Below are 25,211 nucleotides of genomic sequence, written 5' to 3' on the forward strand. Positions count from 1 at the left end.
TGTATATAGTATTTTGCAAAATAATGACAACAAAATCTACTCTACAGTCATAAAATGAGGAGTCTTACGTCCATATTTTTGTAGAGGAACACTTTATCTAAGGCGACAATAGTATACAGTTTAGAGCGTAAGCCTCTCAGCTCCAGATAACCCTGATAGTCTGGGGTCAGTGGTGAACCAGGATTCATGGTGCTGCGCCGATGGCGCCCCCTGGTGCAGTCCTGCAGCACAGTCACCCAGTTGTTTCTGTCAGCTGGAATGGGCGTGCAAATGTGTATAAACAAGCAAGTGTTCAGTAAAATATGCATGAACAAATGTAAATGAACCAAGATGACAGGACATGTCAAATATGCATATAATACAATAAAATGAGAACACACAATATATGTATGTGTGTAAATATATATTCAGACAAAAACAACAGACCTTCACTTTCAGCCCTGAAGATGAAGGTTCGGTTGTTTGTGACAACCTCAAATTTCAGCTCCCCCACGCTGGTCACATTAGTGATGAATGCTGTTGAGATGATCCCCTTAGAATAGACCTCCTACAACACACCATATACACAGCAACAGCTACTGTTACACAGCTCCATGTCCCATCATTTAGTATAGAGTGTGTGGTGTATGTGATGTTACCTTGTCATTGTCAAAGTATCTTAGATAGTCAACATCTAGCTTCACCCAGCGTCTCTGGTAATAAAGCGCCCTGTGTACAAGGAAGGATACAGGAACTCACATTTAAAAAACATCTTTAAAAATTATTATTATTTTTGAAGGCTTTATGCTCCACGTTAAGTCTATAAATCAGTTCATTATCGTTTTTAGCAGAGCCGCAGCTTGTGTGTGTATTATAATTCATACCCTTGAGGTGGATTCTTGTCCAGCCAGCCCATCTTAATAACAGCAGAAAGCTGAGAGCTGTCTTCTGTAGTGGCTGAGGCCAGTATGGTTGTGGCTGGCAAGTAGACACTGCCTTGCAGGCTGCTCCTATCCTGCCCTAGTACCGGACTTTACACACAAAAATAAGCATACAACCACATACACACTGAAATATGTTTACTTCTACAAGTCATCATCAAAGTATACACAAGGAAAATTTAGACATAAATGTTATTTACTCAAAATTAAAGCTAAAAATAGCTACAAAGACTTGATATAAGCTGCCATAACAGCCTTTTCCAGAAATCCTGAAAAGCAGTAACATGCACATGGAGATGTAATCATTTGTGCATGAAATACATGCTGTATTCCAAAAAGGGCAAATGGCATTGTTGTATCTACCGTATTTTGTCAAGTGATCAAATTTCTCTGAATTCACTTTTTCACACCACTGAAAGCTCTCCCCCACTTTCGTGACCACATTCAATAGCTTGGCCAAAAAGTTCAATATTGTCTAAGATTACACTTACAAAGCTGTACAGCACTGACTATTGAAGAATATAATGTATTTTAAGATAAGCACAATGGCCTGTTTCAAAATAACACACAAAAAACCTTAAAAATATCAGCAACAAAAATGTGAGAGCAATGTCAGTGGATAAGCAAGTTATCCATTACTTGCTTTTACTGTCCAGGCCACATACGCATATCTGTGTTTTTGTAAGTGGTAAGTTTGTGTTTGTATGTTGCATGACTCACTCATCATCATCTAACATCTCATCATCGCTGCACAAGGAATTGTATCGCCTCTTTGGCCGACCAGGTAGTGGAAGCGACATATCCTATGGGAGGAGACAACTGTCATTCACATAGTACAGCAGGTGAAGAGGATGCAGCACATAATAGAAGAAAACACTCTCACTGAGTCTGCACGCTCTTACCCTGTCGGATGTGTTCATGCGATGAACACTGGAGTACAACAAATCTGGATCCTCGTAGTCATCAGAATTGTCATCGATGGAACTCAATCCTGTGAGAGGATGCAGGAGATGAGATCAAATAGAGTTGCACACTGTTTGCAGGTGCTCTTACAGTTAGGTCTTGTTTGAAGGGAAACATACAAACATGCTGATGTCCTGACTAGAAAAGATAACAATGTATTTAATTTCTATTATACAAAAACAGGATGCTTGAAGTATTAGCAATCAGATTCCAGTTTTCAGTGAGATGCAGAGAAAAATTTCCTTGTTTACAACACAATGACCTAGTAAAATGGCTTTTGCATAAGTGACTGGCCTCCTTTTTTATTTGTAACCACAGCATTACTATTGCTATGTATTACTTGTACACAAAATACACAGAGTGATATTTGGTTTTGTATATTTAACTTTAAAAGGTTTTCAATTCTTAAATAAGCAATCAAAATAATTCTGATAAGTAAATTGGCAGGAATACCCGGTTTGAAGCTGACACATTTACACACATTCTCACTGGCCTACTGTAATGGAATATTTGCTTGACAAGAAGTGAACCATAGCAATAACAGTGAGTTATCTGGGTCTGGATTAGCGTTGGATGTAAACACACACAAACTAAATGTCACAGACAATTGAGTGTGACTGGGAATATACCAGTTTCTCTGTGTGGCATGACTAATTATCTCTCTCACTCCCTCTTCAAACAAGTTTTGCAGGTTGAGCGTCTACAATAGGAGCAAATATTAAGCAGAATTTTATTCACTCTGGCATGCAGGACAGGTTAAACAATATCAAGTTGAAAGAGTCATTTTAAGTGAGAAAGATACTGTGAACAGAGACTGTCCAGCACAGGAACCTAGTCTTTGCAAATGGCTGTACAAACACTTCAGTAAATGGTAGCATGGACATACTGTATTTTTCTTCGTGCAAATTTGTGACAATTGTTGTAAATCTCTACTTTAAAAAAACAGTGTCACAACTCACGTTTGTCAGATTTATTTGTCTTGTTACTTTTGCAAAAACTGGCTTAATAACTTATGCAACTTTGACTTTGCTGCTGGACCAAGTACAAGGCCAAACCGTAAGGTCCTGATGCAATGCCAGCGTCAGTTTTTGAAGTAGTCTAGGCTAGGGGCAGGTTAGGGTAGGCAGGTGTGTCTTCAGCCTCTGCTTAGATGTGGTGTAACTACAGACAACATATAACCCATATGCATTACTTCTGGTGACCCGTCTCTTCAGTTTTTCTGTGCATTTGTGTTCCACTAAACAACAACAGAAGTTTATTTAAAGAGTGTAAAAAACGCCAGATAGTAAACAATTAATAGGTGGTTTCAGACACCAGGAAACAAGTGAATGATGATTAAAATGTACAAACTGTGAGAGATATCATGATTTTAAAAAAATGGCGTAGAGGGAACAACTAGAACACCTGCACACAGACTGGAAATAGACTGAAGAATCTTTAACAAACGTGGAATCTTGCTAGAAATCTCCTGCTGTGGGTGGAAAGTACCAAGTTTTTTAATCTACATTACAGCAATATCTTGTTTAGCCGGGCCCTGTATGATATTGATCTACCAGGAAGCAAATGACAGCACACATGTACGGGAAGGATGCAGTTTTCTGCTGGCGATACTGTAATTTGAAGTGAAAGGTAGTAATTTGTGAAGAAAAGGGACAACCAGATGGATATTACACATATGTACATCCATAAAAGCATATTGTTAAAAGCTGGACTGAAGTAGGCCTAAAAAGTGTACTACTTGTTTCATAATACCAACACAGAATTTAATGAAGTTTGAAGTTTATTAATGGAATGCCCCTTGAGATGAAGCATCTCGTTTTCGAGGGGGTCCATAAACACATACATATATAAACACAATTTACAATGACATACATAAGTGCACACATTTACACATACCCACACACACACACACACACACACAGGACAGACATTAATCAGAAAACCTGGTTCACTAAATCTACATCCATAAAATTAAAACACAGACCTGAGATATTAAGAAGTAAAGAGGCCTAATAGCATAAATACTTTTTAAAAAATATCTCAAACCCGTTCTCTGTTACTTACTGGTCCTCCAGTAAAAGTCACTGAAAGCAAGGAAATTCATTAATAAGCACAAATGTTGAGTGAAATACTGTGTAAATACTTCAGATTTATTACTGAACACTAAATAATAACGAAGCAACTGCAGCCTAAATGTTAAATCACACGTGCAGCAGGTTGACTGTATGCTTGTTGTTGAGTTTTGATGTGGGGGACAGACTGTATCAGTTGATACACTGAAAGCGGAACTGAGCTTCAAAATTAGCCTAACTGGAGGCAGGACAGTCTGAAATAAATGTGCACTAACTGGTAACTGAATGTGACCCCTCTCTGTAGCATCTGCAAAAGTGCAAATCATAGCTGCATATTATTCCACACTTCTGCATAAAGAAATGTAGGCTCAGTAAATTTCAACCTTCAGTTCTCTAAAAGACAAAAGTAAAATGAAGGATTATAAGCAGACAAACCCACTGCATACCCCAAATAAAAGTCAAAATTAATACCACAAATACAGCCTCTAAATCTTTGTTTCAAGTTGTTTTCCACCCAATGCCTTCATTTTGTCATCTCCCTGTGCCCTAAATATTGCATAAAATGCTGATTATACTACTTACTGTGCTCACGGGGAGGCTCAGGGATCCTTCTCGCAGGCAGCGCCGGCTGTATTTCAGGCTGACTTAATTGTTGTGGGTTTTCTTGCGTTTGGGGTGTCCTGATGCGAGGTGGGATCTGTGGAGTTTGATCTTTCTGTATCTCATCGGTGCCTGCCTTGGTGGGTGATGGGCTGGGAGACAAGGACACATCAACAGAGGTTTGGAGAGGACGAGATGAGCCTTCGGACACCATGCTAATGTCAGAGCGAGTAAAAATTCCACACAGACGGCCGATTCTGTACATCTTCTGTCAACAAGGAAGGTGCTATCCCTCGGGCAACCCCCTCCTCTCTGCTCTTTCCTCATTCCATAACATTACAAAGATTTGAAGGTTTAACCGCAAACACCAACTATAAATATAGTCTGATTGCAGATTGTCTGGTCAGAAGTCATAACTCTCATAGAACTCCATGAAGAAGAAGAAAAAAAAAGAACTACTCTGGTAAGAACACCGTTAACTAATTTGGAATGAATTACAAACTCTTGACTGCTGCTGTGAAGCCCAGGTTTTCGTCAGTGTTACTAGAACTGATCCCAGAATTGTAGCAAACTTGTGTCCCTCAGCTCACTTGATTGTCTAGTTTTCTTTCTCTACTTCTGGTTTACGCTGCAAGTCTGAACCTGCCTCAGCTGCAAGATAGCGTCGCCATGTAAATACAGCATACCTGTAGATCCCACTAAACCAATGCACAAACACACACAATCAAGATATAGTGTGCAGTATACTAGTAGGACAACATGCAATGGGCAAAGAATCAGATGCTAACAGTAATGTTAACCGTTTACAGTTTCATCACTACAGTGGTTACTGCTATTTTCTGAAGGTACAATGTACATGTCACAGCTCTCTTGTTTTTAGCAGCAGATCTATTTTGATTACCCACACAGCAACACCTCTTTGTCAGTCTGACACAGCAGAAGCACAAAAACAGGTTTCTATTCCATCTTTGTTAACTCCAGCCATCACTTGCGAGGCAAATATTACTTTAGTGTGGTTAGCTTATGGCTTTCTAGGTTATTTTATGTATCAGCTTCAACTCTGGTTGTGGTATTTGTTATTAACAATGCATAGGCTGGTGGTATTAGTCGCTTGTAAGAGCCATCACCTCTATGTTCTAAAGGGGAAAATATTTTTTTGTGTGCATTTGATTCATCAAGACTGCAAAAATAAAGTCCATAATTTGCAAAAAAGTGTGAAGTAATTTTATTGTAATTATTGATAGGTCATTAAGTAGTTGGAAATTTCCAGTGTTACAGCAGCAAAGAAGAAAAACAGTACAAAAGAAGCAGCACACAATGCATAGATACAAATAGATGCTTTCTCTTTTAAGAGAAGAAATATAAATGTTTATAGTATTAAATATGGAAAAATTAAAAATACGATATGGTCATATTATTGCACATATCAGGTTAATGCACCCTATGGAGGTATTGTCTGTGATATTGCACATAGTGCTTGTCATATTTACATTATTATTGCAGTTATTGTGTGAACTGTTGGACCCCCTGCAGTTTGCCTACTGGGCAAACAGGTCAGTGGATGGCATCATCACAGTCAACATATGGACTGCACTACATCCTGCATCACCTTGACTCCCCAGGAACTTATGCAAGGATCCTGTTTGTGGACTTCAGTTCGGTGTTTAATACCATCATCCTGGACATCCTCCACTCCAAACTCCTCCAGCTCACTGTGCCAGTCTCCACCTGTGAGTGGATCACAGACTTCCTGACAGACAGGAAGCAGCAGGTGAGACTGGGGAGCATCACATCCAGCACCCGGACAATCAGCAACTGGCGCCCCCCAGGGGTGTGTGCTTTCCCCACTGCTCTTCTCCCTATATAGGTGGCTTGCAAATGACGTCACATCCGCCTCATTACCTATGCATATCATGAAGTGGTGGTCAGCGGAGCTGATTGTTGACTGCAGCGAGCGTGGCTAACGTTCACTCATCGGTCAAAAATGCCTTTTGCGTGTGTTGTTTTAGGTTGTTCTAATCGATCAAATCGCGAAATTGATAAAGGATACTTAAGGGTTCCTCGTGAAGAGATTAAAAAAGGGCCTCGCACTAAGGATTTTACGAAAAGACGCAGAGAAAAATGGCTCGCTAACATTTCCTTAAGTTCGAAGGGAGCGGAGTCAAAGAATGCCAGAGTCTGTGGCGATCACTTCGTTAAAGGTTAGTGAGTTATTATGATGTACATGCTTAGAGCCTTTCTGTGTTGGTTTTAAGACCCATTCTTTAAAAATTGGTAACACCAACTACCCACTTAAGCTAACGTTTGCTGTTTTTAGCTTGTTTACTGTCACATTGAAGGATTATTTACCCTGCCATGCAGTCGCAGTGTGTGGTTATTATTTCTCCATCTTCTTTTATCAACAACCAGGTATGAGTTGGTGTTTTTGATAAACATTGCGAATGTTTCACCTGAAAAGAACAGCAGAAACACGTTTTAGCATCCACCGAGCTAACATACCTAGCAAGTACAAGTTTACATAAATCGTTACTTACACGGCTTTTTATGATGCAGGATTTGTCTTTCAGGATCTTAACTCCGACTTCTTTAACCCATCCACAGACAAAGAAATTGTATGAATCCATGCTTTTCCAAGCCTTCATTTTTTTAGCAGTGCAAAAGCTTGTTTGTAGCACCAGATAGTTTGAGATATCAGGGAACTGAACTGGCGGATATTTTTCCAACTCGTAGGTCAAATCCTTCGTGGATAACGCATACGGATCTATGCCATCACAAAATTTGAGTTTTTCGATGTATCGAGTTTGAGAATTAGAATCTAAAGCAGGAAAGTACTCCAAAAAAGAGTCGCGTTTTCCTTGCTCTGCGGCAGTCATTTTGGTTGGCCTGACCACCACTTCATTAACCGGAAGTTAATGCCACCGCTAAAGTCACGTGTTTGCAAGCCACCTATACCAACGACTGCACCTCAGGTGACCCAAGCATGAAGCTCAGATGACAACTGTCATCGGCCTCATCCGGGAAGGTGATGAGTCTGCGTACAGACGAGAAGTGGAACAGCTGGTCCTCTGGTGTGGTCGGAACAACCTGGAGCTGAACACACTCAAGACTGTGGAGATGACAGTGGACTTCAGAAGGAGCCCCCCTGCGCTGCTCCCCCTCTCCATTCACAACAACGCTGTGGAAAGTTTCAGGTTCCTGGGTTCCACAATCTCCCAGGACCTGAAGTGGGAGTTCAACATCGACACCATCAGGAAAAAGGCCCAGCAGAGGATGTACTTCCTGCGCCAACTGAGGAAGTTCAACGTGCCACAGGAGCTGCTGATCCAGTTCTACACCGCCATCATCCAGTCTGTCCTCTGCACTTCCATCACTGTGTGGTTTGGATCAGCCACCAAGCAGGACAGGCACAGACTGCAACGGACAGTCAGGACTGCAGAAAAAAAAATCATTGGTGCCAGCCTGCCCTCCATTCAGGACTTGTACATGTCCAGAGTCAGGAAAAGGGCAGGCAACATCACTGCAGATCCGTCACACCCTGGACGTAACCTGTTTCACCTCCTCCCCTCCGGCAGGCGCTACAGAGCTCTGTACGCCAAAACCACCAGACACATGACCAGTTTCTTTCCACAGGCTGTTGCTCTGATGAACATTTGAAACCAGTCACAGTCTGAATCATGAACATAAACATCCATAACCTCAACAAACAGTTCTATAAACAATAAAATTATAACTAAACACATTCTGAATATACTGTGTAAATAAAAAATTATCTATTATCTACATCTGTATATCATGTACATAAGCTCCAGAAATGCACCATTTCCACTGATCACTTTTAACTAAGGTATTTTATGTTGTTATGTCATGTCATGTTAATTTTTCTTATTATGTAATGTTAAAGTTATGTTAGTATTTATATATATATATATATATATATATATACATATATATATACAGTGCCTATCATAAGTATTCACCCCCTTTGATGTTTTACCCTTTTATTGCTTTCATAAATCAATCACGGTCAAATTTAGCTTTTGTAACAAAAAAAAAAATTATTGGAAAAAACTCTTTAATGTCAAAGTGAAAACAGATTTCTATAAAGTAATGTTAATGAAAGAAAATTATATATAAAAAAAATTATTGTTTGCATAATTCTTCACCCCCTTTTTAATTTAATGGTCTAATTCAATAGAGGTCCATCAAATTGTTGCCAATAGTCTCACAATTAGTGAAATGAATATCATCTAAGTGGTGTGGGTGTGTTTTAAGTGATTGAGTTGTAAAACAACTGTGTCTGAAGGGTCCAGAGAGTGGTTGATCAGTATTCCTGGCTACTATTACACCATGAAGACAGAAAAACACTAAGCAACTCAGGGAAAGGGCTGTTGAGAAGTACAATTCAGGGGATGGTTACAAAAAAATTTCCAAGGCACTGAACATCCCCCGGAGTTCAGTGAAATCAATTATCAAGAAATGGAAGGAATATGGCACTTGTGTGAATCTGCCTAGATCAGGCCGCCCTCGTAAACTGAGTGACCGTGCAAGTAGGAGACTAGTGAGAGAAGCCACCAAGACCCCTACAACTACTCTGAAGGAGTTACAAGCTTCAGCTGCTGAGATGGGAGAGACTGTGCATGTAGCAACTGCTGCCCGGGTTCTTCACCGGTCAAAGCTTTATGGGAGAGTGGCAATGAGAAAGCCACTGTTGAAGAAAAGTCATATTAGATCTCAACTGGAGTTTACCAAAAAGCACGTGGAAGACTCCATGGTCAAGTGGAATTCTTTGGTCTGATAAGACCAAAATTGAGCTTTTGGGCCATCAGACAAGACGTCATGTTTGGCGGAAACCAAACACTGCACATCACCAAAAACACACCATCCCCACTGTGAAGCATGGTGGTGGCAGCATCATGCTGTGGGGATGTTTCTCAGCAACTGGACCTGGAAGGCTTGTAAAGATAGAGGGCAGAATGAATGCTGCAAAATACACTGAAATCCTGGGGGACAATCTTTTTCCGTCTGCAAGAGAACGACGTCTTGGGAGAAGATTTATTTTCCAGCAAGACAATGATCTAAAACATACTGCAAAAGCTACACAGGAATGGTTAAAAAAGAACCAGGTAAATGTTCTGGAGTGGCCGAGTCAAAGCCCAGACCTCAATCCTATAGAGAATTTGTGGGTGGACTTGAAAAGGGCTGTTCATGCCCAATACCTGTGCAACCTGACAGAGCTTGAGCAGTTTTGCAAAATTGCAGTGGGCAGATGTGCAAGACTGATTGAGACCTATCCACACAGACTCACTGCTGTGATTGCAGCCAAAGGTGCATCTACTAAATACTGAATTGAAGGGGGTGAATAATTATGCAAACAATTATTTTCATTTATATAATTTTCTTTCATTAACATTACTTTATAGAAATCTGTTTTCACTTTGACATTAAAGAGTTTTTTTCCAATATTTTTTTTTTGTTAAAAAAGCTAAATTTTATTGACCATGATTGATTTATGAAAGCAATAAAAGGGTAAAACATCAAAGGGGGTGAATACTTACAATGGGCACTGTATATGTATGTATGTATGTATATATATATATATATATATATATATATATATATATATATATATATATATATATACATATATATATATATTGTTACATAATTTATGTTTATTATTTACTTTTCTATTTGTCTAGTACAAGAGGGTACTGTAAAATACCGGAGTCAAATTCCTTGTATGTGCTCACATACTTGGCAAATAAAAGTGATTCTGATTCTGAACTGAACTACTGGGAGCAGGCTTGATTGAACAGTCTGCAGCAGGCAGAAGGAAAGAAGGAAAGACATAGAATTATGTCACAATAATCACTGCATAACTATCTTATACCGACACATCCCTTGTAAGGACACAGACAAGCAAACATATACGTTTCATAACCTATGTGCACAGAGAGACACTTTTAATTCATTAATTTTTCTGTCACTTCTTGTAATGCTTGTGGTGGTGATAACGGGCTAAATATCTTAAAATACTTTCTTCCATTTTTCCTCAGGAATCTTGAGGTATTGCTGAGGCACACTGAATTTAAAATCCTTTCATATAATTTTGGGTCTATCCCAGACTGTCCTCCTAGTTGGACATGTCCAAAATACCTCCACTGGGTTCTGTTCCTAATGCTGCTTGCACAGCTATCTCCCTTCCAGTACAAATGACTGGTAACTCCATCCATTAAAGTGAACCAGAATGCCCTCCAAGGGAGCTACTTTTTTCCTCTTTGTAACCACAACCTCACCTATGCTCACTTCAAAAAGACAGTCCATTGCAATGGCTGCGATTCCACAAATGCCATGTGACTTGATCTTAATCTTATGCACAGTTACTTACACACGTGGACAAAATTGTTGGTACCCCTCAGTTAAAGAAGGAAAAACCCACAATTCTCACTGAAATCACTTGAAACTCACAAAAGTAACAATAAATAAAAATTTATTGAAAATTAAATAATCAAAAACAGCCATTACTTTTGAATTGTTGATTAACATAATTATTTAAAAAAACAAACTAATGAAATAGGCCTGGACAAAAATGATGGTACCTCTATAAAAGATTGAAAACTATTTGACCAGAGTGACATGATTAACTCAGGTGTGTCATTTAATTGACATCACAGGTGTTTCCAAACTCATAATCAGTCAGTCTGCCTATTTAAAGGGAGACAAGTAGTCACCCTGCTGTTTGGTGAAAAGGTGTGTACCACACTGAACATGGACAACAGAAAGCGAAGGAGAGAATTGTCCCAGGACATCCGAAAAAAAAATTATAGACTAACATCTTAAAGGTAAAGGCTATAAGACCATCTCTAAACAGCTTGAAGTTCCTGTGACAACAGTGGCTCATATTATTCAGAAGTTCAAGACCCACGGGACAGTAGCCAACCTCCCTGGACGTGGCCGCAAGAGGAAAATTGATGACAAATTGAAGAGACGGATCGTTGGAATTGTATCCAAAGAGCCCAGAGCAACCTCCAAAGAAATTAAAGGTGAACTCCAAGGCCAAGGTACATCGGTGTCAGATCGCACCATTCGTCGTTGTTTGAGCCAAAGTGGACTTCATGGGAGACGACCAAGGAGGACACCACTGCTGAAAAAAACTCATAAAAAAGCGAGACTGGAATTTGCAAAAATGCATGTTGACAAGCCACAAAGCTTCTGGGAGAATGTCCTTTGGACAGATGAGACCAAACTGGAGCTTTTTGGTAAGGCACATCAACTCTATGTTCATAGACTCAAAAACCAAGCATACGAAGAAAAGAACACTGTCCCTACGGTGAAACATGGAGGAGGCTCAGTAATGTTTTGGGCTGCTTTGCTGCATCTGGCACAGGGTGTCTTGAAAGTGTGCAAGGTACGATGAAATTTGAAGACTATCAAGGCATTCTGGAGAGAAATGTGCTGCCTAGTGTCAGAAAGCTTGGTCTCAGTCGCAGGTCATGGGTCTTCCAACAGGACAACGATCCAAAACACACAGCCAAAAACACCCAAGAATGGCTGAGAGAAAAGCGTTGGACTATTCTAAAGTGGCCTTCTATGAGCCCAGATCTGAATCCCATTGAACATATGTGGAAGGAGCTGAAACATGCCATTTGGAGAAGACACCCATCAAACCTGAGACAACTGGAGCTGTTTGCTCATGAGGAGTGGGCCAAAATACCTGTTGACAGCTGCAGAACGCTCATTGACAAATACAGAAATCGTTTAATTGCAGTGATTGCCTCAAAAGGTTGTGCAACAAAATATTAAGTTATGGGTACCATCATTTTTGTCCAGCCCTATTTCATTAGCTTGTTTTTTGAAATAATTATGTTAATCAACAATTCAAAAGTGATGGCTGATTTTGATTATTTAATTTTCAATAAATTTTTATTTATTGTTACTTTTGTGAGTTTCAAGTGATTTCAGTGAGAATTGAGGGTTTTTCCTTCTTTAACTGAGGGGTACCAACAATTTTGTCCACGTGTGTACATCTAACCCTCACTTGTCAACAACACCGAAGCATATGTTACTTCCTCCACTTAGGCCAACTCCTTTCAACTGCATATATACAAACAGGTGACAAATGAAAGGGAAAATCTGCACTTTTGACCCCTATAGTGACGTCTAAAAAAACATTTCTATCCTGATGGGAGTGGTCTTGTCCAGGATGGTAATGCCCCCATCCATCAGATATGAGGGGTCACTGAATAGTTTGATGAGTGTGAAAATAACATCAGTGGCATTCACATCACCAGATCTCAACCCAACTGAACATCGATGAGAGATTTTGGTCCAGTGTGTTCCACGATGTTCCACCCCCTAGGAGAGTCACATAGACTTGTAGATCATTGCTAAGGCATACTGAGGCTGTTCTGGCAGCACATGGTAGCTCAATACTTTCTACGTTTTATTTAGTTTTTTTCTGTCTCTAATTTGTTGCCCATCTATCTATTGTGGCTGCAACAGTTAGTTGATTTTTTGTCAAAACGAAAAATATACACAAAGGTCAGCTGACCTGACATTAAGGTAAATTATATATAATTCATCAGACATCACCACACCTCACGAAACGCATTCACTATTCTGGTCATTCAAATCAAACAGGATCTTTGTTAATGTGCTTCTAAATGTGAGGAGGATGCAGATAATCACAGCCCCTTAAAAGCACAAACATATTGGGTTGCAATAGATTGCATGGTTGTAATTTTGGTTATTTTTAAGGCCACTAACTAACTTTTAACCTTTTTCTTTTCGAACTTTTGAATTGCTACTATTTTATTATTCTTTTTTGCTGCTCGTAGAGTTAGTCATAAGGAAAAATAAAACCAAAAATTGTGAAATATTCATTCATACATGTTAAATGGAGAAAAAACATTATTCCCATGCTCACGGGAAACTCAAGAGTGAGCACATAAGCCTGGTTTCCATCCATCCAGTATTGTGAAAGTTCCTCTTTATTTCTCCCTCTTCTACGAATGACCTTCTCATAAGTCAGAATAACTGTTTTTTACGCATCATAGATCCTGACGCATTAGTCACATGTCACACCAAAGAGCTTCAAAGTAAGTTTGAAAATAATTATTTGCACCAAACCTCAGTCAAGTAACACTACTTCATAAAAATACAGTTACAGGCTTCGTTCAAACCACATGCCACAACAGCTTCAAATAATCACATATTAGCACCTTTTCAATGTACTTTACAGACTCAATTCAAAGTTGTTACAGGCAGTGAGTCAACTACTCAACTTTGATAGCTTGCCAAAAACAGTTTATTCAAATTGTCCAGGCTGAACTAACACAGAAATAGAACTGGTTAGCGTTATAAAATGTAGGTTTTTAAGATGGAAATACCATGTCTGCATTACACGTCAGGCTAAAAAATGCTATTTATAGATTTACTATCTAAATTTACCAAATGACATGAGGCAGTTCCTGTGAACAAATGAATGCTTGTTCATGCATTTGGGTTCCAGCACAAGAAAGACATGTATGTAGCAACAAACCTAACCCTTAACTTAAACGTAACACTCTAAATATGAAAGCTATTCATTAGTTCTGTTTAGTAATACACCAGAAAATAATACAGAAAACAGACAATGACGGGAAACTGCCCTGTTGACACAGTTCCTCCTTTTTCTCAGAGGAAGAGTGCTGAGAGGGGTCTGCTAGCTAGATGCTATATATAACTTAGTTTCTGTTAACTAAAAGATGACAGTCGGCTAAAGAAACAATGACTGTTCCTTTCTCCTCCCACACAATGTGCGTGTAAAGTCTTTCTACAATGCAGAGTTGTTCACCTGACACTAGCTATTGCAGCTTTTAAACATGGTGTTGACAAAAGGGAAGCATTGTAAGTTACCACATTACCTTTTATTGGTCATAAAAAGATGCTAAACGTAGTAGTTTGGCACAACAGTCCAATGGTGAGCTAATCTTTCCTTTCACATATTATGTGTACATAGGTCATAACTTCTGCTTGAAAAAAACATCGGTGTAACTAAAAAACATTTTGTCTAAGAATTTTTTTTCTCTAAGACAGCACTAGATCCTCATGACTGATAAATATGCCAGGCATGCCCTTGCAAAATCCCCCCTCACATTTTTTCTAAACTTGGCAGTCATACCGTAACACATTAGCACCACTGTCAGTTCCCTAAACAAACATAGCGTCAGGACATTGCAGGCTATCTGATCTTACTCAGGATCATTAAAGCTTAAAAGTGGTCAAGGTGAAACAAATTCACGGAAACGCAAAAGAAGTCTCACTAACAACATCCACATTTCTGTTCATTAAAACTGGCGTAGCGCAGCAACAGGGCAGACAACAAAAGCACAGCAAGATAAAGGTTTCCTTGTTTTAAACACTAACTCACAGCTGAGCGAGAAGGGAGGAGAGAGACAGAGAGCGCATGCTAAATCGAAGTAAACACAGGACAGAGCTGTAGAGATATGATCTGTATAAATGTTACCTGTCTCGACATGTTCAAAAGAAGTTCTCTTCCATGATGATACAACAGTCTTAAACACACACATACACACACACACACACACATCAACAAGTCGGAGGAAATGACTAGCTAACCAGAAGATGGGAGGAGGCAACAAGGCATAATGACAAGAAGCAACAGTAGCAAGAGAGCGTGTGAATGTGCTCTGACAGAGGCTACAAAAAGTCTGGGGGTTGTTCCTGGAAGCAAATCACTTTAGCCTATCCCTCCGTCTTTCTCACTCTCTCTTTCTCCCTGTGTCACTCACAGGGGCTAATGAGGAGGAGAGTTTTTAACCACTCCATGTTGTTCTCCATTGGAACTTCCTCCCTCACTTGAAAACCAGTTTCCCTTTAAAACACATACAGAGAACAAGCATATGCTACTCATAGCAGAACTACTTCGCAGCCTGAGGCAAGTTTCTTTTCATTTACTGCTGAGCTGACGAAACACACAGAAAAAAGAAAGAGCTCCTGATCTTGTGCGCAATCACTAGGAAATATACAAACAGAGACAGAATAACAGACTGCGGCAGTGTCAAAAGTGAAACTAGTAAAAGAATAAGGGGGTGATGTGCAGCATGTGTGCTTTTTACATAACTGCAGTGTGTATAAACGTCTCGGTAAAAATAACCTGGCAAAACAACATTTGCAGGGCAGAAAATTTAAACAGTCAGGTGAAAAACCACAGCACCACCACAGAACCTTTGGAAAAAAATAAACACGCCTCAGTGTTAAAGTATGTGCAACCACAAAATGCTACAGCTTTAAAGAGGGGCTTAACTTGCTCATAGACGTGCTCTCAGCAGGTCTTGCTCACATTATTTCCGTATTCATCAGCACGCTGAGTTTTAGGTCCCCTCTGTAAGTCAATTTACTTTGACCGTGCAGTTTCAGGAAGTGTTTAATTTTACTTTCAGGAAGTGTTTAAAATTTCCCTGTAACACTGTTTGTGTCTTAACCGACCGCAAAAAATGACAACAGCTGCATTTTCCAAACTGTTCCAATAGATGGCAGCACAATCCATGTAGAGCAAATGTCATTTCAGAGGTGAGATTCTTTGCCATTTCTCAATCTAATTCATTCCATAACACAGAGGAACAATAACAAACATCACTGGGTCTTCAGGTTTACAGAGTGATAGCTATCTAAAGTTATTCTTCCGAATGATAACTGATAGAAACAGGCAGTGTGGAGGAAAAGAAGGGTTGATTCGGAGCCACAAAGAAGGACAAGGAAGTGACACCAGGTTGCACTATTTTTGCCAGCACACATTTCCCAGTCCATGACCAAAACATGGCCTCTGCAAAAAAACTGAGTGCTGACAGTGTGCTTGCTTGTTTTTGTTTGATTTTTTTTTTTTAACACAAGTCCTCTATAGTGGAGCCAATAGCAAACTGCAAACACTGCAAAATGAGGGAGCTGCAACAATAAGTATCAGTTCAAAAACAGGCTTACCTGTGGGTTCTGGGAGACTGTGCAGGGCACCGCTGTGGGACTGGTGGAGGGCCTTTAGATCCCACCCCAACTTTCGGAGGGAGAGGAGGAACATTTCTGTCACTGACATGGGAGGCGGTGGGGGAAATGGGTGAAGATTTTCTTCCCAGATCAGTACTGAGATGTTGGGCGGAAGGCTGAATGGCTAACGTCTGAGGTCTAGTTTGGGTAGATGGGTCGTCTGGAGGCTGGAGTGGTGCTTGTATGGGGGTGGAACTCGGGGACACAGGTCTGTTCGGCAGAGCTGGAGCTGTGACTGCATGTCTCTCCGGTTTAGGGGAGCCAGGGGTATGAGCAGGAGGTAAGGGGCACAGGGAAGAGGTGAAACGCTGTGGGGGGCAGTTGGGGATGCTTCGCGGAGGAACAGGAGGTAAAGCAGTGTCAGAAGTTGGAGAGACAAGAGGGCTTGGGTGACAGTCGACTGGAGCACCAGAACGAAACTTCGTCCTCTCTCGTGGCACAGGTTTCTCCCTCTCTCCATCTTGTCCTCCATTTCTCTCTTCCTCTTCCCCTCTTCCAGGTGCAGTTTTTCTTTGTCCAGGAATTGGATTCTTCTCTCCTCCTTCTCTGCTACTTTCTTGCATTCGGGACACTTGTCTCTCCTTGGGAATAGGTTTTTCTCTTTCCCTGGGTGTTGGCCTCAGTGTCTCTCCATCTCGTTTCTCGCTGTCCTTAAGTAAAGGCTTTTCTTCCACTGTATTAGGCACAGGTTTCTGCAAAATTTCAGCATTGCCTGTTTCTTCTAGTTTCTCAGACTGTACAACATGAGAGTGTGCATCACGATTACCATGTGTTTTGTTCAGGCTAGCCAGGATGCGTCTCTGGTGACCTGGCAGGGTGATGCCCATTCGCTCCAGCTGATCTGGGGTAAGGTTGCGACACTGTTGTAATGTTGCCAACCCAGCGCCCCGAAATGTCTCAGAATACTGCTCCAGACGAAGCAAGCACAGCCAGTCCCACACATTCACACAAGATTCAGACTGAGCCATGGTTGACGTGTAGGTGGGCAGCATGTGCGAGGACCCACATCCACAAAGTCCACGATCATGGAGAAAAAGCAGACCTGAACACCTCAGATCATTGTTTACACAACCTGTGAAAGAGACAAAACAGGAACACTATTAAAAAAAAAAAAAAAAAGCCCTGTATCCTTTTAAGGAAATAACAGTAATAAAAAGGAACGATCAAAAACAGCATGTATTCCCGTAAACCAATTTTTTTTTCTGATTTAAACTGTAAACTTTATTTTTTGCTTCTAAAACTGAATTGCTGTGAGTCACATTTGTCTGACCATAGATCTAAAAAAACCCACATTACTACCCTATTTTGTGAAATCCTGCATTGCAAAATGTGTTATGTTGCAAACGTGCAGCAACAATTTTGGTTCTAGAAAAAACTAACATAATTAACATGCAAATGTAAAAATTTTAAAGGTGACCATTTTCAGAGAGCATAAACAGCTGTGTCAAAATTGATGCAATAACCTCATAGTTGTGGATGTCTTTTATCTCAGCAGAAGCGGAAGTTGCGTTGTCTCAGAAGTAAGATTCCTTAGCAGTTCAGACATTTTGATAAGCACTGCCATTTTCAACAGCACTCGATTAGTTTAGCGCCTCTACAAAGCTTGAACACACAGCATGACAGATAGAAACGGCAGTTAGCTTTGTATCGCTTTTCTATAATTTGCTACACATGCAATCGCAATGACAATGTTATTTATTTAGCAGCACATTTAATGGAAAGTAAACTCATTGTACTTTACACTAAGACACGAGAGAAATATGGGAATAAATATATGGCCTAAAACATGCTTATCACAGTTATTTGACCATGATCTCATGGTTGGACAAACATGAAAATATAGCATGTCTAGAATTTAACGTACAGAGTCCTGTTTTTTTAGCAGTTGATCTGTGCTTGGAACGCTATCACAACAGACCACAATGGGAGGAAGTGTAAATAACACAAGTATCTGGCATGCAAATTATGTTCTCAGACTCACTTAATTCTCACTACATCTCTCTGACACACACTTGAATGCTGCATAAGTGAATTCAAGATTGGTTTCCCACAAGGTGTTCCCATCCCTTTTCATTAGCACTCTATTAAAGAGAGAGTCAGCGATTCTAATCCGATTCACTTTTAGCCAGATTCAGCAAATATCTCCTTACCATCAGCTAGCTGTCTGTTCTGTGTGCATGCTGAAAAATATCTGGTGTTTGCACACAGCCCTGGCTCTGCTCATGGGAAACCAACAAAGTGGTCTGGACCAATCCCCACAACATTATTCCAGCATGTCACATTTGTAATACAACATAGGGACAAGAAGGGAAGGGGGATGTGCTGTAATGGGACAGTGAGAGTGAGAGGAAATTATGTTAACTATTTAGGTGCGCTAACAAGATAAATCATTTTAATCCAGAAAAACAGACTCACCTTTAACACACTACATACTCTGGATTTCAATTTTCTAGTGCCATCTTGGTGCATTAATGCCCATCATGACAGTGCTCACATTTCTCATAAGCAGATAAAAAAAATCCCAGGCCTCGATTAAGAAACAGTAGGAGGTGGAAGCCACCACCGTTCCACATGATGCAAACCTGCCCAGCAGTAAGCAACAGTTCTTATGCATAAACTCAAGCTATCACAAAAACATGACAAGCAATTTTTAACAGTGCCATAAATTGGGTCGATTGCACAAAAAGTTACTCGGTGGTATCAAAGTCACTTATCAAGCACTTACTGCATTCATTGTGTTTTATCTCTCTGCCTCATACTTTAAACCACAGGGGAAGCTGCTGGTTACCCAGTCAGAGCTACAAACACAGTTTTCCCTCAGCACACACACAGTGTAATTGGCAACCCTCTACACTGAGTTTCACTTAATATAGGCCTAAGCAAAACTAGAAATTAAAAAACATGTAGATGTGTTTGCAGTTTCCTTTAGCTTCAAAGAACTGCAGCACAAGCAACATTTTTAAACCCTTCAGAACTCCTCACACAGCCAATATTTTATACAAAACAATAAACATTTGATCTATTGCACTGTGCTATGAATTTCATGTAATCTGAAAGAGTACAAGTTGTGGATATTAAGATCAAAGTATGCAATTTAAATTATGTTTTATTTTGGTAAGAATATTTCCTTATGAGAACATCAGCAAATAAAAAATTGCAGTTAAGTATCAAAACGCAGGTATCAGTAAATTAAAGCATTATGACTAAACATGCAATGATTGTTTAATCTTAACTCTCTTAACTATAATTTAACTTTGGAAACATGACAGACAGCTTTATTTTCATTAACATAATATATTTTAGGATTTTCACTGTCATTTAGTTATCATTCAAAACTGAAGCGAACCCTTTACATGTACATTCTATCAATAAAATCCGTATTAGACAAAGAAATTACCTGCATGACTAGCAACAGATTAAACAAAACAGAGAATATTTAAACATTTGATTTAAACCTGCTTTTCATTTGTTGACTGGAAATGAGCCTAAGGTTGAGTGAGCACACCATCACCCACACTATCCAGTCTGAGAAATACCATTAGCCAGTGTTTGAGCGTGTTGAAATGAGTGTATTTCATTTCCTGTCAAATGTTTCCTCTAACATGGCTCAGACCACAGGGTACAGGGACAGTCTGAATCTAGCTGTCTTCTCTGTGATCAAACACAGTTCCTATTTTTTGAATTGCAGAACTCAGAAGCAGTTCATGCTGTAAATTACAGTCTGATTGATTTTCGGCCGTCATCGGGATGTTACTCATAAACTAGCTCACAGAGGTTTTTTTCTAGTTTGTCACCGAGAAGCCCTTAAGTGACACTGAGCTGTCTCTGTATGTATGTGTGTTAATAAGGAACAACATCGAGAAGTGTTAAACGCTAATGTAGAGGGTGAGAAAAACTAAGAAAAACAGTTAAGTGTGAATAACACACAGTTACACCTCTTTGCCTCTTGTTCAAAGCTCGGACATCTCTAGCCACTTAGTAGGTTGTTTGTATGAAGACAAGTGAGGAGTGTCTTCAAAAAATCAAGTTGTGACTAGGTAAAGTTGAGTCTCTAAAATTCTTTGGGTTTTGGGAGAAAAGAAGCACCACAATATAAAAGTGACTTCTAGCCTCCATCACAATCTAAACAAAGCACAAGTCTAGACCATAAAATCTTGTGTATTTAAATAAGGGTGCAATGGGCCCTGAAATTCACAGTTTGGATCACATCATATCCTTTGAGTCGCTGATCAGATCATTTTTCAGATCAGCAAAAAAGACCAAAGAACACACAATAGCTTTGTATCTTGTCACTACATCTCTGCACCGAGGGAATTATACGGCGCCAAGGCAGAGGTATGCTTTCAGTGCCATTTGTCTCTTTGTTTGTCTGTAAGCAGCATTACAGCACAAAAACTACCAGGCTGAATTTCACAAAACTTAGTAGAGAGATGGCACATGGTCAACGAAATGTCTGGGTGGATCCAGATTACTTTCTGTAATATTATGATATATGGCATTTACCTTGGTGGAGAACTGCACTCTCCAAGTGTCCTTTTGGTCACTTAAAAAAGTAACAGCAGCGATTAAACTGTATTTCACAATATTATGGTGAAACTTCAGGTGGGGATCTGAATGGATTATAGCTCAACTGTGGTTCATTAGGCCACTAGCATTTAAAGTGCCTTTGTGCTCAATTATTTTGTGATTATAGAACCTTTTAAAATGGTTTTCTTTTCCTTCTAAATGACACTAGATCACCTTACTTGAAAAGAATATGCAAGTTCATCCTGGCATTGAAGTTTAGCAAATGATCCTCTTTCATAACCTTTGTCCTTCAGTTGATACAACACCTGGATAACAAATTTACATCTCAGAATTACCAACAATACATTGCCAGCTAAAAAAAAACCTAAGCGGACTCTTCAGTTCACTAATGATTAGGTTGCCATAGGACATATATCATACGGATACATACAATGCCTTCAAACGGAACAGTTTTGAAGGCATTGTAAGCACTTATTTTTTTCACCTTTGATAGAGACTCCCAGCTTCCTGTGTTGGTGCATCACTAAGCTAATAAAACCTGTCTTATCTCTGTGCTTTATTAAGATTAAATTGATACTGATCTTTGTATTTGATCATTGGTAGTAGAGCAAACAGGAATAATCCAAAAACTGACAACGTGCTCTTTTAACTGCGGAAAATGGAGATATCTTGAAATAGGTTTAACTAAAAATAAAAAAAGAACTGTAGGTGCTTTGTAAGCTCAGTGAAGTCAGTGTCATTATTTAGCAGCCACTCACTTCCTTTAACACATTCTTTGTAGCTTCACTTTTTACTTCTACTCTCCACTTGCTTACTTTTCTGCAGTTTTAGCAACCAGCATTTTGCTCTCTGGACACTTCAATTAATTTATCTCTCCCTCCCTCCATCTTTCTCCGTGCTCCCTTCCACCCACTCAGAAAGTTGCCAATAACAGGGTCTCTGTGCTGCCTTCACAATGGGGCATTCTGTTGCCTAGGCGAGCACACGCACACACTGACAAGAAGGAAGGAAAAGCTTGGTAGGGGCCCACTGTTTGAGTCTGCTGCTCACACACACTAAAAACAAGGGTTCACCTAATAATATTGTGTGTGGAAGTAAGTGTATGTTGTGCATGTGTGTGAGGGGGTGCCTAGATGTTTCAGGTCTCATATCCCCTTTTGACTACACATACACAAACACACAGATATCCTGAATGTTCCATTTTCTCTCTGTTCGCACTGTTCAGCACCAGCTTACATCAGGTTAAACTCTGCTTACTGCGGTAAGCGTCCCGAGTTTTGAGATACCTTATCTCCCTCTTGGACTGATTTATACAGCAAAGCAACAAAACGCAAAAGAACATGTCTAAAGAACCTGATATTCACACATTTTCACATCAGCAGAATTTTAAATGACCTTAGCAATAACTTAGCACATTGTTGGCAATACAAACACATTACCGCCCTTCCTGCCTGCTTTACTTTTATGCACACCAAGACAAAAAAACCTTTGACAAAAGTGTAGTGTCAGGGATCACACTGTCTGTGTAGTTTTACCCAGCCACAAAACTCACGGTGTTTATTACCACCTTTTCTGGAACAGAAATACACTGGCAGCGCAGTCTTATTTCTCTTTACAACACGAGGAGCCATACCTCGCAGAATCTTTATTTTAATTCCATTGTCTGTGAGGAGACCGTGAATGCTACATTGTTTAAATTCTAATACTGCTGAATGTCAATAAAATAATTTAGGTACAGTATGCACTGAAGTCTAACAGACACATGATCTAATAATTTATCAGCTGGTAATATTTTTTATAACACAACCCACAAGATAAATCAACATTTATTTGATGGAGTCTGTCCTAAAACGTCAGCAGTGTTTTTCATTTTCTTCACCTGCAAATGGAGTCAATCACTATTTAAACAGTGGTAGTGGCAAATATAGAGATGTAATTTGCATTTATTGGATAAGGACAGCTGAAGAAAGACAGGAAGGCAGGGGTAGCGAAAGGGGATGGCATCCAGCAATGAGCCTGAGCTGGAAAGATGTATTGAATTGAACCTGGGAGGCTGCAGTGAGGACTTACTGCATGGTGCACATGCTCCTGACGTCTTAAACAGCAGAAATACATTATGGTGCAAAATAGAAATTACAATGGCCTGTAGTGTGACTGTAAGCCTTTAAAGTATTTGCACTTACATGCAGATTTTCATCAATGGAGTAACCTCCCACATATGCCTGCCCGCAAAGTTCAATGCAAAAATATTTGTTTTCCACACACTACTTCATATATTTTACCATTTACCAATCTTTATCCCAAAGTCCTTCTTTGAGAACATACACAAACCAACCTCATCTTTTATTTGGGCTGGTAAAAAAATTCCAGAATTAGTAAATCAGTGGAACAAAGATCATGTTTGTCTGGTGGTTTTGCTTTAACCAATCTCATATCTTACTACTGGTCTGGCAACATTCAGAAAATTCTATTGTTATTGCCTACACCTAACCTTGACTGATATATTCAGGCGTTCCATTCCTATCTCTCCTACTCACTCTTGGTTGTAGTTTACTCCTATCTACTTCTACCCATCTCTAAACATTCCTGTAATATCCTGGTGCAATTCAATGTAGAGATGGCTTTATATCAGGTGCCACTTCGATCTTTAACCAGCCTTCATACCAGAGTCCATAGGCAACAACCACAGGCTTACTCCTGCCTGACAAAACTCAACATTTGGTAACTGGGGAAAGCTAGAAATTAATACATTTCTTAAAAAAAAAATTAAGACGGAGTTTTACAGTCATCATTTGTTTCTTTTCCTTGGTACAACCTAGAATCAGTAGGTAAAATATTTCTAAACTGTTGCACAACTCTTGAAAAGTAATCCCTAATATCTAGAATTGCATTGTGACTGGAGTTGAATGATGAATGAGGTTCCATGCCTTACAGTCCTCCTCCTGCACATATCTACGTTTGATTCAGTTGAGTTTAGTGCTCGTTTGGCATAATTCCACCACCACGTTAGTCCAATGTGTGCCCGCTGTTCTGCTGACCCTGCAGACCTTTAAGTTACATTCTGGTTTGGCTCAGCGGCTTTCAGAGGCATTTCACAAGGAATAAATGTTCAAGTTGATGGCTGCCCTTTGCTAATGATTTACAGTCCTGAGTCCCACTCCCCTGTAGTTCTGCTGTCTCTGACATGCTCGCTGTCCTAATGCTGCCGGGCAGAACAAGGACACTTTCATCACAGAAATCTTCCACCTGTACAATCTGCATAGCTTACTGACACCAAGTTCTTCCTGCTGCTGGAGAAAATAAAGTTTACTTTTTTTAAAGTATACATTCTATAACAGGTTGCAACCATTTCTACACATTTTCACAACTTCTCTATTGCCCCACCAAATAAAGACTTAGAATTATTGCACAGCATGCTATGACCACATGTCCAGACTTTTTGGAATTTTTCAAGGATGCATGCATACTTTTGGTTACTATTACCTTACTTCAAAAATATTTTTGGGTTACACTACGGTTTTGTTTATTAGCAACAGTGTAAAGAGACAAGAAATGTGGGGGAAAGAGAGTTGAGGAACGACGTGCAGCAAATGGTCATACCAATGGTGTGTATTACAAAAACACAGACCACACTGCATTGGTGTCAGGTTGTAATTTATACAGATGCACACATAATTTTTCTTCTCATATGCCTGCAGATGTCACATTATCCTTGTTTGTCACATGTAATCAAATACTTCACATTAATATTCTGGATAATATAGTCAAATTAATGGTAAACTCTGGTTCAATATGCAAAGAGTGTTCATGTATGATAATGTGATGACATGCAATATACTTTGCAGAAATGTTAATTATACACACTGGTATACATGCATTCATTGACTTAAATGACTGATTTTCAGTTATTTTCAAAATCCCTCACCTACATTACCACTAGTCTGGCACCTTAGGAGATGCTTCAAAATAATTTAGTGTCTTTTAACCCATTTCTCATGAGAATCAAGGTAAAATAAAAGCTTTAAAATCATCTGCTATCAGATTACTACTAGATTAGGAATGTGAAAAAGTCTTTCTCTCTGTTTAC

The 25,211-nt window shown here is 39.6% G+C and overlaps 2 protein-coding genes across 3 annotated transcripts in view; one reads left to right on the forward strand and one right to left on the reverse strand.

The window, feature by feature from the left end:
• Positions 1 to 25,211, reverse strand: part of LOC110955311 (arf-GAP with Rho-GAP domain, ANK repeat and PH domain-containing protein 1) — a 68,579-nt gene that overhangs the window by 39,033 nt on the left and 4,335 nt on the right. The window contains exons 2-9 of one of the 2 annotated variants that reach the window (XM_051958316.1): positions 16,538 to 17,669; positions 4,538 to 4,707; positions 1,823 to 1,911; positions 1,641 to 1,723; positions 864 to 1,010; positions 639 to 708; positions 427 to 547; positions 69 to 253 (exon numbers count right to left, since the gene is read on the reverse strand). In XM_051958316.1, coding sequence (XP_051814276.1) covers positions 69 to 253; positions 427 to 547; positions 639 to 708; positions 864 to 1,010; positions 1,641 to 1,723; positions 1,823 to 1,911; positions 4,538 to 4,707; positions 16,538 to 17,589 — 1,917 coding nt within the window. In that variant the 5' untranslated portion in view covers positions 17,590 to 17,669. Of the gene's footprint in view, positions 1 to 68; positions 254 to 426; positions 548 to 638; positions 709 to 863; positions 1,011 to 1,640; positions 1,724 to 1,822; positions 1,912 to 4,537; positions 4,708 to 15,062; positions 15,257 to 16,537; positions 17,670 to 25,211 lie in introns of those variants that run through there. The other variant, XM_051958317.1, reaches the window with a different exon arrangement.
• Positions 6,154 to 25,211, forward strand: part of LOC127536903 (coiled-coil domain-containing protein 186-like) — a 218,860-nt gene continuing 199,802 nt past the window's right edge. The window contains exon 1 of the mRNA XM_051958346.1: positions 6,154 to 6,611. Coding sequence (XP_051814306.1) covers positions 6,540 to 6,611 — 72 coding nt within the window. The 5' untranslated portion in view covers positions 6,154 to 6,539. The remainder of the gene's footprint in view (positions 6,612 to 25,211) is intronic.

The sequence above is a fragment of the Acanthochromis polyacanthus genome, chromosome 13 (assembly GCF_021347895.1).
Source record: "Acanthochromis polyacanthus isolate Apoly-LR-REF ecotype Palm Island chromosome 13, KAUST_Apoly_ChrSc, whole genome shotgun sequence".
Taxonomy (NCBI): domain Eukaryota; kingdom Metazoa; phylum Chordata; class Actinopteri; family Pomacentridae; genus Acanthochromis; species Acanthochromis polyacanthus.